Genomic DNA, 15,285 nt, shown 5'->3' on the forward strand with positions numbered 1-15,285 from the left:
CTAGTAGACCCAGAGAAGGAAACTCACGGAAGGTTGACTGTCAAATTGGTGTTGTCTTCAAAATCATCCCAGAGGTTGCACTGCAAGTTTGAGGACAGCGTGGACCACATGAGACCCTTGTCTCAAAAGAACAAAATGAATATTAAAAGTAAGATGAAATGTAAACGTATCATTCACTGTAAAAGGACAAATAAAACATAAAATGCAGTGTAATGACTTAGATGGTCTGGTGGCCCGGAAACCAGTCGGCTAGAGAGTAGAACACTCCCGGCGGGAACTTTACTTCCTTTGAGGTTCTAGGGACAAAAGCAGGGAGACCTCAGTCTCTGCGTCAGAACCGAAAGGCCGGGATTTCCCCTTTTCGGGTTTTTTCTCCCGCGCAACCCTTCTCTGTCTCAGACTGTTTTCCTCGGGTTGCTAGGGCGACGAGCGCCCTTGCCGACTGCGCCGGTGCTTCCCGAGGCCCCGCCCCTTCGTTGCAGGCGGCCGCTGATTGGCCTGTTTGAAATGCGCCGGGCGGCCGCACACTTAGGCTTGGAGCGTCGCCGCCGGGCTCTCCGCAGACTGAGTCCGGGTCCCCGCGGCCGCTGTCTGCAGTCTTCTTTTCCCGCCAGCTCTGCTCCGGTCTGAGCCCGACGTCCTCCGTGCGTGTCTGGATAGCACGGAGCCTGTGGTCATGAAGCCAGCGTGAGTACCAGGCCAAGGAGGGGATTGGTGAGGTGACGGGGCGGGGGTCGCCGCCCTCCTCACGCTGCGACCGGGGGGTTGTCCGGGAGCTGAGCCCGGACCCACAGCGCTCCGGTGCCCGCCGACCCTGGTGTGCCCACGCCACCCGCGAAGGTTAGCTCCGAGTTCGGGGTGACCGGGTTGGCATCCTTTGGGCTGCCTAGTCTTCCTCAGCTTCCTCAGCAAAGCCGACCGCTTTGCAGGTGGTGGGTGTTAGGATCCGGAGTGCGCGCGCAGCGGGGATGTGTGCTGGCACTTTGCGGGCTTGAGTCCCCGCAGCTCCGTGGGCACCCCTTCCCGGGTCCTAGCCTGGAGGCCAGGTCCCTTTGCGCTATCTTTGTCCCCAGGCTATCCCACTCGCCTGCTCTGTCCCCCACGCCCACATTCCTCAACAATTCCTAGACTCTTCGGGCGGGCCACATCCTGGTAGCACTTGGGCTGCGAGGGAGCTTTGGCTTTAGACTTCGTTTCCTCGGAGCTAGCTTTTCTCAAAGAGGGAACTTGTTTAAATGAGAAAACGTCAAAGTCTTCGTATTTGTTTAAGGACACCTACCACAGTGTATCGCCCAACTCTGGTTTACTTCTAATTTATGTGTGACTATACTGAGAAAAATATTTTGATAATCTACAGCCCAAACCAACCATTAATTTTAGTGTTAAATATTCCTGTAGCCCATAAATGAGAAAGGAGAAGTCATATGATAGAGAATGTTGAAGTAAATCAAAAAAATTTTTTTTTCTGTTTGGAACAATAAATATTTGGGGTATGAGCTAAAGGAAAATAGGTTTTCGTTTTTCGAGACAGGATTTCTCTGTGTAAAGAGCTCTGTCCGGGAGCTCGCTTTGTAGATCAGGCTGGCCTCTAACTCAGAGATCCGCCTGCCTCTGCCTCCCGAGTGCTAGGATTAAAGGCGTGCGCCATCACCCCTAGCAAGGATAATAGTTTTTGTCATTCAGCGACCAACTGTTCCTTGAAAGTACAGATTATTTATTTAATTATTTCTATCATTTGGGATTCAACTAAGTTCATTCTGTGTGCTGGGCTCTTCTACTCCACAGAACATCCATAGCCCTTAGGCATACAAATTGGTCAGAAAGTGAATTTGTGTGCGATTTTATAATTGAGTAATTATGCACTGTGCTTGTACACCTGTATAAAGTTAAATGTTGACTTCTCAAATTGGTAGTGACTGTAAAATTGTTGCTTAAGAAAATATACTAAGTTTTCAATAAAGAACTGATAGATTAGCAGACTGGGGATGTATCTTACTGGTAGAGAACATGCCCTATAAGAGCAAATCTCTGAATTTGCTCTCCAGAATTGAAAGAAAACAAAAAAAAAAAAACCGAAATCAAGCAAAAGTCCCTTGGGTACTTCTGGTATCAAAAGTGTATTTTCCCAGTCCCAATTTTGATGAGTTAGATTACCATTGCTAGAATTTGTGAAGTCTTGTGTGTTGGTATTGGACAGAAATTTATGTTTTGTTTTTGGGGTTTTTTTGTTTTTGCCCAGGAAAGCTAAGATGCCGAGGAAACCTGTAATAAAAAAAGGATCTCAGTCAAACCTTAAAGATCCAGTTGGGGTAAGATTTATATGTGTGTGTTGTCTTTAGTCTGTTTCTGTCTTGTTTGCTTGAAAGAGGAAGGGGAAGTGATAGATAGTTGGGTCAAAGAGCACACAGTTAAACTGATTCACTAAATTGTCTAAAACTAGCTTTAGCCTTGAAGTTCGCTTTCTCTGTTTGGATTAGCCCAGAAGAAGGTAGTCTTTAGTTGCTAATCACCAAACCTGCTATCTCTAGTTAGAATCTGAAAAGTTAAATGTTTGAAACTCCTACCAGGTTCTACTCTTGGGATAGGAACTTTGTTCTTAGTTCTTGGTCCTCTGTATGTGGGACCTACACGTTCTCAAGGAGAACCCTGCACTCAAGGTTCATAGACCGGTGTAGAATAACTCAGTGTAGTTCATACCTCGTCCTGAGAAGGGTTGCTTGCTCTGCCGTGCTCTGAATGCCGCCACCCCACTACAGAGGGTCTCTGGTGCTGAGCTGCACCACCTGCTCACTGTGAGTGAGTACAGCTGGACAGTTTTCCCGGAAATGATCTCCACCCTCCACGTACTGTGATTATAGGTGTGTGCTGTCACGCCCACCCGCGCTGGCTGTTTGAAATGATATCCAGTTCTGAAGAATTTAGTCACCTTTCAGGCATTTAGAGAGATTTTTATGTTAGTACAATTTTATTTGAGCACAACAGCGAAGAGAAACCATACAGTTTAATATTTTAACCTAAATTTATTTTGATTTAAATACATTTTTGCATTTGATCATTCTGAAATGCAGATTTTGTTTTTCATAATTTTGTGTTTATGTTGGTGTGGGATATCAGATATTTGTAGATATATGAACAGAAAGCTTTCCTGGAAAATCAAGTAAGTGGTGAACATTCAAGGTTGTTCATACCTGCCCTCCCAGGCAGGCAGATTGCTGAGAGTTCCAGACCCGCTTGGGCTACAGAGTGAGAACCCTGTCTCAACAAACAACACAAACAGGAAAACCAAAAAGAAAACTAGACAAAAAGTCAACCTTGTTTAAACACCTTTCTCTTTTTCCAGGTGTACTGTAGGGTGCGCCCACTGAGTTTCCCTGACCAAGAGTGCTGTGTAGAAGTGGTCAATAGTACAACTGTGCAGCTCCATACTCCGGAGGGTTACCGGCTCAACAGAAATGGAGACTATAAGGAGGTAGGTTCCTACTGGAGCCGAGTTGTTTTTGCTTGATGAGTGGCCCTTTTTGAGTTTAAAAATTCCTGCGTGATCTCATTTGTGGGAAGGGACGCTTTAGCCACCTTATCTAGAATGTCTTTGATTTCTAGGACATACATATAGACTTTTGGAATTATAGAGGATTGTGTCCAAAGGAGTTTGTTCTTTTTGTATTTTTGAGACAGGGTCTCACTATATAGCTATGGCTGTCCTAGAACTTCCTCTCTAGACCAGGCTGGACTCAGTTCACTGAGATTCTCATGCCTCTGCCTCCCGAGTGCTGGATTAAGGCCAGCACTGCCCAGCTTCAGAGGGTTTCTTATCCTGGATATATAACTTCACAAGGAGATTTGAATGACAGTTAATAATAGGCATTTTGTGTTTTCCCTTTTGCTGGGGCTTGAGTCTAGGGTCTTGTCCATGCTAGGCAATATCTGCCACTTGAGCTACATCCACAGTAGCATTGTGCCTTTGGATCAGTCTGTTAGGGAGTGGTTTTGCTTTATTTTACTGACAATATTACCTTGTAGTCCAGTGTCTTAGTCACTTTTTTATTGCAGTAAAGAGACACCACGACCATGGCAACTTACAAAAGAAAGCATTTAATTGGGTCTTGCTTACAGCCCGTGGCATCACCAGCAGCAAGCATGGTGGCAGGCAGGCATGACACTGGACTAGTAGCTGAAAGTTTACATCTTGGTCTACAACCATGAGGCAGAGGGACACTAGGCTTTACTCGGACTTTTGGAACCTAAAAAACCTTATTCCATACCTCCTCTAACAAGGCCACACCTCCTAATCTGCCTAAATAGCTCACCAACTGGGACCCAAACATTCTAATACATGAGCTTGTGGGGGGGGGGGGAGCATTCTCATTCAGACCCTCACAACCAGGCTGGCCTCAAAACTTCTTCTGATCCTCCTGTTTTGGTCTCTCTAGTGCTGAAATTAGAGGTGTGTACTACATGGCTTGAGTGGGTTTTTGCTGTTACTTGATTTTTGTGGTGTTAGGGATTAAACTCAGGACCTTGTTCATGCTAGCCAAGTGCTAGCTAGCCACATCTTTTTGAAATGGAGTCCCACTATAGCTTAAGTCTGGCCTTGAACTGGTGGTGATCATCTGCCTTCACAGCATGAGTGTTAGTATTTAGTACCCGGAGAGTATTTTGTTTATTTGCAGTACTGGGAAATGGGTTTAAGGCTTCCTGCATGCTTGGTGAGTGTTTAAAGGAAGCCCATGCCCTTATGGACTTTATACCCTAAATTGACAGTTGGTAGACAAGTAAGGCAGAAAGTCAGAATGCAGAAAGTAGAGGATTGGTTCCACTGTCTGCTTTCTAACTGCCACTTATTCTTCGTTGTTGTTGTTGGGACAGGATCTTACTCTCTAATCTGTCCGAGAGCTTGCTGTGTAATCTGGGATGGCTTTAAATGTTTAAACTGTCTTTAAATTGGCATTCTGTCCGCTTCATTTTCCTGTATGCTGAGATTCCAGGCCTGAGCCACCACACTGGGCTGCCTCAGGCTTGTGCGCGCTACTGCAGAGATACCATTCTTTAGACCGCCTGCGTCCTTGTTGTTTCTCAGCAGCTTGTTCCTTCCTGAAGCTCTTTCTCCCTCTACAGCTCCTGGCTGTTTTGTCACTAGCCACCCTTTGCTGACTTCTCCTGTCTAGTCTCTGAATCCTAAGGTAGGCTGTGTCCGGGTCCCTATGTTTTTCTTCTCTCTCATCTTCTGTTTCCATCTTCCTTTTTCTGAGACAGGCTCTCCCACATTAGCTTGGGCTGTACTAGAACTTGCCTCAGCCTCCAGAGTGTTGGGAATATAGGTGTGGGTCACTATGCTTGACCCAGGGGCTCTGTTTTCTATAATATCATTCCCATGGTTTTAAGTGCTCTGGAATTTATATGGCAAGGCAAAAAAAAAAATTTTTTTTCTTACTCTAAATTGAAATGTCTGACAACTTTCTATCTTTGGTGGACATCACTTACCCATCTCAAATTTTGGTTTTTGAGACAGGGTTTCTCTGTGTAGCTCTGGCTGTCCTGGGACTCAACTCTGTAGGTCAGGCTGGCCTCAAATTCAGAGATCGGCCTGCCTCTGCCTCTTGAGTGCAAGGATTAAAAGGCTTGCACCAGCACTGCCTGGCCCATCTCAAGTTTTATATATTGAAAGGAGCTCTTGAGTCCCCACTACCCTTTAAATGTTTTCCTCTTAACCTTTCCAGAAGATGGTGCCATTGTTGTCCTGTTGTCCAGTCCAGAAACCTGGAAGCTTCTTTCCTTTTGCATCTGTTCATGTTGTGTCATGCATAGATAGCCTGTCAGTTCTGCAGAGTGGATCCTGAGATAATCTTTCCTGTCTCTTTTCACTACTAGCTTATTCTGAGTTGGTTACTAGTCAAGCTGTGTGTGGTGGGGAAGTGTTTTTATCTTGATCCAGGGTAGTGAATGCTTTAGCTTGTGCTAAATGTCACTAACAGCATGAGTCCCCTGACTGACTCCTTTCTAATCAGCATTGAGACGTGCCCATTGACTGCAGGCTGAGGGGGAGCAATGGAAGATGGCGGGGAATGGTGCTTAATGTCGAGAACTGGTAACAGCCAGTTCTCAGGTGTTTTGAGCATGGTTTGAGCCTTTCCTGAAGCCTGTCTGGCTGCCTGTTTTTACAGAGGATCTTGCATAATGGTTTCCACAGAGCTGCCAGAGTTGATCTTGCAAAGAAGAAAGAGATCTTATCATTTCCCTGTGCAAAATCTCTCAAGGAAAATTCTGGGGCTGGAGAGATGGCTCAGTGGTTAAGAGCATTGCCTGCTCTTCCAAAGGTCCTGAGTTCAATTCCCGGCAACCACATGGTGGCTCACAACCATCTGTAATGAGGTCTGGTGCCCTCTTCTGGCCTGCAGACATACACACAGACAGAATATTGTATACATAATAAATAAATAAATATTTTAAAAAAAAAAAGAAAATTCTGTTCAACCAGCCTCCTGCTTATCTTCCCACACTTATCTTTTTTTTTTTTTCCTGATTTTTTGAGACGGTTTCTATGTGTAACAGCCCTAGCTGTCCTGGAACTAGCTCTGTAGACCAGGCTGGCCTCGAACTCACAGAGATCCGCCAGCCTCTGCCTCCCAAGTGCTGCCTGGCCCCTATCCTTATCTTTCAGTACTCACCTAGTCTTTGGGGATCGTCTTTAAGCCAGCATCATGCTTACCAGCCACTCTGGCTTAACCTAGACTTCTCCCTTGTAACCTGGATGCCTCCTCATCTTGAATTTTAGCTTAAATCTTACTCCCTCAGGGTGTTCAGACTACTTCAGCAGAAATAGCACTTCACTCTTTGTTCTTCATTCAGTGTGCCTGCTTTATAACAATATTGATTTATTAATAGCTGTGCTTTGTTTAAAGATGGCGGTGTCTTCTGAGGTCATTGGGCAGTTTCACCATTTTGTGAACGTGACCAAGTGTGCTTGCAAATGCTAGATTGCCATAATAGACACAGAGGCTATCCAGAGTAGCGCTCTTAGACTCCAGTGGCGCACAAGACTGCTGTGTGGAATACAGTAGGCAGTTGTACCACAGTGCATCTGTACCTATCCAGACAGGCTTGTTCACACTAGCGTCACCATCTCCTGGAGCAATATGGTGAGCTTTTATTCCTTTAGACACTAGGAACTTATCACCTTTGTAATCTTAGAGGACCACCATGTAGTCCCTTATTGAACTGAAACATCTTGAGATGTATGTCCATGCTTGTGTTCACTGTTTCTTTCCTGTTCTTCATGAAAGCGCCAGCCGATATGTGCCTTTTGATCCAGTTTGTCAAAAGAGTACGTTTGGATTAAGCAAGAATGCGTGGTCAGGAAGGTTGGCGGAGCAGAGCATGTCTTTGAGGCTATAATGGGAGTTGAATACTGACTTACTGAATTTCAAGTTTGTACAAATGAGTTTAAAGTTCATACAAACACAAGGTTTGGTGGAAATTGAGTGCTCGGAGAGCATTGTTCAGGAGCTTGAGCAAGTACCTTCTTGCATCTGTTTTCATTACGCCAAAGGAGAAGGTGTTCTTGACGAAGAGGAGGGCATCTGTTCTCCTCGGCACCATCCTACATATCCTTGCCATTCAAGTCTTTGTTCTGAAGCACATTGAGAATGAAAACCTAACAAAGGTAAAAGTTATAGCCTAGCTGAAGTAGGTGTTTTAAACTTTTTTCTTATCTTTTTTGAGACAGTATTTCTCTGTAGCTTTGGGGCCAGTCCTGGAACTCATTCTGGTGACCAGGCTGGCCTTGACCTCACAGAGATCTGCCCGTTCCTGCCTCCTGTGTGCTGGGATTAAAGGCGTGTGCCACCACCACCCGGCTAGATTTTTAGTTTTATGAGTGTTTCGTCTCCATGTATGTATGTGATGTACACCACATATGGGTCTGGTGTTCGTGGATGTCAGAGGAAGGCATCAGATCTCCTGGAATTGAAGTAATAAACAGTTGTGAACCACATATTGAATTGAAGTTATAAACACTGCTGAGCCATCTTTCCAGCCCCTGAAGTAGGTATTCCATCTTATTTATCATTTATAAAATAGTAGATTGGGGGCCTGGAGCGATGTCTCCTCTGTTAAGAACACTTGCTACTCTTTCAGAGGACCTGGGTTGGTTCCCAGCACCCATATGGTGACTCAACTTCCTTTAGCTCTGGCTTCATGGGATCAGATGCCTTCATCTGGCCTTCATGGGCACCAGGCACACACATATAGTACATACATACATAAAGACAAGCACTTGTACACTTAAAATAAGAATAGACATATCTTTTATATGTGTCTATAGGTCTACGTATATCTATGTCTTTGCTTTCATCATCTACAGTCCCACATCCAGGAGTTTAACTAGGGGTTGAAAATCTTCAGAAATGCGCTATAGATTTAGCTCATTGGTAGAGTATTTGCCTAGCAAATGTGAGGGAGATCCTGATGCACCCCCATGCCTTCAGGAAAAAAATCTGAGTATAGACAGGTATTTCTTTGTCATTCTCTATGCAACACAGAAGAATAACCATTGCATTAGTATAATGGCAACCTAGGATGGTTTAAAGTATATTAAATGGCAAATGCCATGCCATTTAAATAGTGGACTTTGGTTCCAGACCCACCATGGAAACCAGCCTCCCACTGTAATGGTGGCATATAATTTCAGCACTCTGGAGGCAGAGGCAAGAGGAAATTCAAGTTCATTCTTGGTTGCGTAGTGAATTTGAGACTACTTTGGGTTACATGAGATTGTCTTAAAGTTGTGTGTGTGTGTATGTGTGTAACACGCTGTCAAAGTAGCATTATTTTATAAAAGAATTCAGATAAAATTATGTTTGTTACTCATTTCTAGTTTTTAAAATGCTGTAATCTTGTTATTTTGCTGTCTTGTTTTCAATGTCTTTTTATATCTGTTACTTTTGCTTGTCTTTTGTACCTGTTGTACCTGTACCTGTGAGGTCAGAGGATGACCTGTAGGAGACAGTTTTCTCCTTTCACTATTTGGGTTTCAGGGATTGAACTCAGGTTCTTAGGCTTGATAGCAAGTGTTTTTACCTGCTGAGCCATCTTGTTGGCCCTTGCTACTTTAAATATGCCTTCATAAAGAAAAAAGTAGAAAGCAGTAGGCAGAGGTGGTAATGCATGCTTGTGATAGATAGCCGCTACTATCATTGAAAATTGAAGGCCAGCCTGGTCTACATTACAAGTTCTAGGCCAACCATTAGTACATACAGACTCTTTCATACAAACATACTCAAAAGAAAAGAACAACAAATAGAAAACCATAACACTTAACTTTTTTAATAAATTTAATTTGGGGTGGGGGATACAGGGTTTCTCTGTTTAGCCCTGGCTGTCCTGGAACTCACTCTGTAGACCAGGCTGGCCTCAAACTCACAGAGATCTGCCTGCCTCTGCCTCCCCAGTCTTGGGATTAAGGTGCATGCCACCGCCGCCCAACATAAATTTAAGATTATAAGTCATTACCTTGTATTTTTGCTTTGTTAACAGGATCTCACACGATAGCCCAGTCTGGCCTATAATTCTGTGTAGCCCAGACTGCCACCCAACTCATGGCAAACTTTTGCCTCAGCCTCTGTAGCACTAGGCGTAAATGTTCACTTAATCTATGCAGCATTAGTGGACTTGACTTTTCTTCACGCTGCTCAGTGTATTTGTTAGGACAGCTGTGACTTATGTATGTTGTGACTACTGAAGGCTCCAAGCTTAAAGATCATTCTTGATTTTACTTTACATGTCTGGATTTGAAAACTCACAACAGAAACATTCAAGCGTAGGACAGATATATTTCTAGTCTCGTAGAATTCCATGTTTATTCTTTTTCTTCTCTCCACAGACGCAGTATTCATTTAAGCGGGTATTTGGCATTCATACAACTCAGAAGGAACTCTTTGATGTTGTGGCTAGTCCATTGGTAGATGACCTCATTCACGGCAAAAATGGTATGGATCTTGGAGTTTAGTTGATTTTTCCTCTTAATCTTGTAATAAAACTTTTTACTGTTTATTTGGTTTGACATTGAATTCAGATTTTACTCATTAGAGTGATGCCCAGTTTTGGGGTTAATTTAAGTGTTTTAAATACAATGAAATGTTATGTGGAACTTAAGACTGTAACTCCTTGTTGTTGCTACACTGTAGGTCTTTTGTTTACATACGGTGTGACAGGAAGTGGAAAAACGCACACAATGACAGGGTCTCCAGGGTATGGAGGACTGCTTCCTCGTTGTTTGAATATGATCTTTAACAGCATAGGGTCATTTCAAGCAAAACGTTACGTAAGTACAGTTCCCTTGGGTTGTGACTGTCACAGTAGATACAGGACTAAGACATCTATAGATACAGTGATACCGAGGAAGAACCTCAGCACTGGAGCTGCTTTGATTCTTACATATGTTCGGATGTGGTGGGCATGGTGGGTATGCCTATGATGCCAGTACTTGAGCGGTGGAAGAGAATCAAGAGTTGCAGACCAGCGACTCTGCCTGTCCTCCAAAGTTTAAATGGCAAATGCTTTCTGTTTTTACCTGTTGCTGTACCATAGCTGGTGGTGGTGGTGCACGCCTTTAACCCCAGCACTCCAGAGGCAGAGGCAGGTCCATCTCTGTGAGTTCAAGGCCAGTTCAAGGCTAGCCCAAGGCCAACCTGGTTTACAGAACAAGTTCCAGGTCAGACTCCAAAGCTACTCAGAGAAACCCTGTCTCGAAAAAAAGCTGCTGTTCAAGTCGGGCGGTGGTGGCACACGCCTTTAATCCCAGCACTCGGGAGGCAGAGGCAGGCGGATCTCTGTGAGTTCGAGGCCAGCCTGGTCTAGTTCTAGCTAGTTCCAGGACAGGAACCAAAAGCTACGGAGAAACCCTGTCCCGAAAATCAAAAAAAAAAAAAAAAAAAAAAAAGTTGCTGTTCCTTAAATTAAATAAAATTCTTTTCAAAAGTCTTTTCTGCCCTGTTTTAGGTTTTTAAGTCTAACGATAGGAACAGCATGGAAATACAGTGTGAGGTTGATGCGTTATTGGAGCGCCAGAAAAGAGAAGCTATGCCCGTTCCAAAGACCCCCTCTAACAAGTGAGTAACTTCGTGTTGGACTGACTCAGAGTGTGAGGAATTCTGTCCTGCAGTTTCTGTAGATCTGGGGAAGGTGAATACAAATTAGAGAAGTTAGTTTTACAGTTGACTTGCGAGGTCAGGGTTGAGGTGTGTTTTTAACTGCTCTGGTATTTTGTCTGATTTCCAGAGGATACTTCCTTCTGTGAGGTGGGGAAGGTGAGTGCCTGTGCCGTGGCTCCGTGGCTACAAATCTCAGGGCTTGGCTGTCCTTGACCCACCTTGAATCTGAATAAAGTTGCTTTATGATTTCAGTTTTAAGTGGCAGAACATTTGAGTAGTTTTTTTTCACTCTGGTATCATTTTTTTTTTCTTTCTTTTTTGAGACAGGATTTCCTTGGCTGGCCTGGAACAAACTTTGTATAAACCAGGCTAAGCTCAAAGGCGTATACCACGCCCAGCAATTCAGTTAGGTTTCTATTGCTGTGATAAAATACCATAAGCGAAGCTGCTTGGTGGAGGGAAGGGTTTATTTCATCTTTTACTTCCAAGTAACAGTCTATACTGAGGGAAGTCGGGACAGGAACTCAAGCAGAAGCTGGTGCAGAAGTCATGGAAGAATGCTGTAAACTGGTTTACTTCCCATGGCTTGTTTACTTTCTTTTATTTTTTTTTTTGGTTCCTGTCCTGGAACTAGCCCTTGTAGACCAGGCTGGCCTCAAACTCACAGAGATCCACCTGCCTCTGCCTCCTGAGTGCTGGGATTAAAGGTGTGCGCCACCATCGCCTGGCCTTAGTCTACTTTCTTATACAGCCCAGGACCACCTGCCCAGGGTTGGTACTACCTACAGAGGGCTGGGCCCGCCCACCTCATTAATCAAGAAAATGCTAGATAGACTTGCCTTTTGGCCAGCTTCATGCAAGGTATCTTCTCAGTTGAAAGCCCCCTTTCCCAGAGACCCCATCCAGCTTGTCAAGCTGACATAAAACCAGCCGATACAGGTATCTACTTTTTATATTAACTCACAGTGGGTAAAATCTGACTTTGAGGGATCTATTTCTTGTTTTAGGCGGCAAGCAGATCCAGAATTTGCAGATATGATAAATGTACAAGAATTCTGCAAAGCAGAAGAAATTGACGAAGACAGTGTCTATGGTGTTTTTGTCTCTTACATTGAAATCTATAACAATTACATATATGATCTATTGGAAGAGGTTCAGCTTGATCCCATAAAGCCCAAGTAAGTAATAAAGATAGTCTCTTCAGGTAACACGGCAATCCCTGGTTTCTTTGGGTATAAGTGGGGATAATGCTTAGCATTTGTTTTTAGTCATGCCCAGTGGATACTTTTACCTTAACTGGATTGTAGCTGTATTAGGAATCCAGCAGGTTAAGGCATAGTGACCTGAAGATCCAGCTTGAAAATTGCTTTTGAAAACTTAGCCTTGGGTTTGAAACAAATCTCGATTTTATAGACAGTATTGGGGGCATCTTTCAACACCCTCACAGAGCTGGAGGTTTTGCAGCCTCTTTGGCTGTCTGTGTTTTGGTGTTCTCTGTAGAGTGGGTCCTTGTCTGTACAAGTGATTCTTATTTCATCTATTGCAGATTAGTGTAAAGCCACATTGCCTTGTCATTCTGAGAGGTAAAATTCTTCTCCTTAGACATCTGTGGGTCTTGTCTTATAGAATCTGAAGACCAGTTTATCTTGTAGCTTTACAAAAGTACCTCTCTTTATGCCAGAGTAGATTTACAAATCTTGTGTCTGTTCTTGAGTGGGTGGTTTTGTTCTTTAGCTGAAGGCTGGTCTTGCATACTGTGTTCATTGCAGCCAATTAAAACATAAATAATATGAAGACCTTTGTCTTAACATTTGTGTGGATGTGTAGAGGAACATGTGTGGAAATAACTAGATTTAGAAAACCATTAAACTGTGAGCAGAACTATGTCCACTTATATCAGTGTGTTCACTAATATGAAAAGTTCATGACTCTGATTGAGGCCATATTATGCTTCTTACTGAATTTCATTTCAGTTAAGGGATTACTAATGATTTTGTAAAATAACTATAAAGTTGGTAGGTCAATGAAATCTGAAGGTCTTAAGTCTTTTGCTTTACTAAGCCGTTCTTTAGGTGAGAACTGTTTTGTTTTTGAGGCAGTTACTGCACCACACAGGCTGGCCTCCAATTGCATGTTATTCTCCATCAGCCTCTCAGTGCTGGGGTAGCAGTGTGCACCACCAAACCCAGCTTCCAATGCAAACTGTACCAAGCGGCTTCTTTTTGGAGTTAGCTGTCTGTCTTTGGACTGTTGGAATGAAGAGAAAGAAGTACCTGGGTTGGGTTACAGAGAGAGGGGCAAGAGTTCTGTCTTAGAGGCAATGCCTTTTCTTTCCCACTTGAGCAAATATGTTCATGTGCATTTTAAACTGTCCTTTTTGCAATTCCAGTTTTGTGTACCTGTTTTACCTAAACTTCTGTTTATTTATTGCTGCCAATTAACTCTTTTGCTTTTTCAAGACAGGGTTTCTCTGTAGCCCTGGCTGTCCTGAAACTCGCAGAGATCTACCTGGCTCTGCCTCCTGAGTGCTGGGATTAGAGGTGTGTTTCACCACCACCTGGCAGCTTTTTTTTTTTTTTTTTTAAATTAAGTCTCGCACTATGTCGACCAAGCTGGTCTGGAACTCACAGAGATCCACCTGGCTCTGCCTCCCAAGTGCTGAGATTAAGGGCATGCCACACTATGCCCAACACTACTAATTATTTTTATGTCTCTCTTGTTTGCAGTTTGTTTGGCTTGTTCCAAGTGATATTATTTCAAGTGATACTGTCTGGTTTTAGTCATGCAAAGGAAGCAGAGTGCCTTCCTAGAGTATCTATCGGAGGGAGCCTGTTTTGCGCTGATTGTGGATTTAATGTGAGGATAGTGTTAGCTCTCCTTTTCTGAAGGGTTAATTTTTATTAGTTTTTAACAGTGAAGGAGTCTCGCAAGTAGAGGGTTTTAAAATCTCTGTCCCTGTCACTCATCTGACTGAAATGCTGCCGCAGGATGACTGCTCTGGAACAGTAATGTCTGCCTTATTCCTTCGCTAGGTGGAACGGCTGCAGTACACCTATGAGGAACGCAGAGTCTGTGTATGTGCTGACACTGGCCCTTCTTAAGAAGGGTGTAGTTAACACTAGTGGGGGGCATATTTGGCATGTTTGTAAGTAGTTTGCTTTTCCTTAGCAGTGGGCAGGCTGCTACCTCTAATCCTCCTTTCTTTTAGAAAATCTTCCCTTGTTATCAGTGATGGTAGCTGGTAAATGTCTTCATCCTTACCTTTCACAAAAGGGGCTGTGAGATGGCTTAGCAGGTAACGGTGCTTGCTGCCAAGTCTGACAACCTGAGTTCCATCCCTGGAGCCCACATGGCGGAAGGAAAGAACTGACTTGTTGTCCTCTGACCTCCACACATTCAATTCCAGATAAATAAAATTAAAACATGGGTCTGGAGAGATGACTCAGTGGTTAAGAGCACTGGCTGCTCTTCCAGAGAGCCTGTGTTTGATTCTCAGCAACCACCTAGTGGCTCACAACTGTCTGTAACTTCAGTTTCAGGAGATCCAATGCCCTCTTCTAGTTTCTCTGAGTGCTAGGCACACATGTGACGCACATATTTATATACAAGCAAAACACCCATACATATAAAATGGAAGCATTATTTAAAAAATTAACTAAAACAGAACATGCAAGCACCCTTACCTAACCTTAACCAACTGCAAACTAAAACTTACCAAGCCACTTTTCAGGGATGACCACTCTGGGCATATACTAAGTCCCTTCTGAACTCATTTTCTGCATTGCTTTATAGGTCAGAACCAGTTGAATATGCTTTTAAATGAGGGAAGTGCTGGATTGTGATGTGTAACCTGTGCTGTATATGATAGTGCTATGCCAGAGTACTGTTGTAATCTTAACTGTCTGTTGTTTCGTGTGCTTTTTAGGGTGGCTTAGAGCAAACTTTAAAAACAGCATTGGTTTCTGCTTCACAACTAATCTTGACTGTATAATCTTGTTTTTTAAGTCTATCATTTCTTTGGGGATCTTATGTAAATTTCTGTCCTTTAAAGAAAGGATGTCATGGGAGCATACTGTTCTGTCTCACCATGTGATACCTCTATCATAACACCACAAGAAGGCCCTCACCGGGTGTCAGC

At 43.6% G+C, this 15,285-nt stretch overlaps 1 protein-coding gene across 6 annotated transcripts in view; it reads left to right on the forward strand.

Annotated features, from left to right (window-relative positions):
* Window positions 1-525: 525 nt before the first annotated feature.
* Kif23 (kinesin family member 23) overlaps window positions 526-15,285 on the forward strand; it is a 28,334-nt gene continuing 13,574 nt past the window's right edge. For 3 of the 6 annotated variants that reach the window (XM_041679784.1, XM_041679788.1, XM_041679787.1), the window contains exons 1-7: window positions 527-687; window positions 2,240-2,309; window positions 3,341-3,469; window positions 9,878-9,983; window positions 10,182-10,318; window positions 10,996-11,105; window positions 12,155-12,325. In XM_041679784.1, the coding sequence (XP_041535718.1) occupies window positions 677-687; window positions 2,240-2,309; window positions 3,341-3,469; window positions 9,878-9,983; window positions 10,182-10,318; window positions 10,996-11,105; window positions 12,155-12,325 (734 nt within the window). In that variant the 5' untranslated portion in view covers window positions 527-676. Of the gene's footprint in view, window positions 688-2,239; window positions 2,310-3,340; window positions 3,470-9,877; window positions 9,984-10,181; window positions 10,319-10,995; window positions 11,106-12,154; window positions 12,326-15,285 lie in introns of all 6 variants that reach the window. The other 3 variants (XM_041679786.1, XM_041679789.1, XM_041679785.1) reach the window with 2 other exon arrangements.

This window comes from Microtus oregoni, unplaced genomic scaffold (assembly GCF_018167655.1).
Source record: "Microtus oregoni isolate MIOR12 unplaced genomic scaffold, Mior012 000032F_ref0000030, whole genome shotgun sequence".
NCBI classification, from domain to species: Eukaryota; Metazoa; Chordata; class Mammalia; order Rodentia; family Cricetidae; genus Microtus; species Microtus oregoni.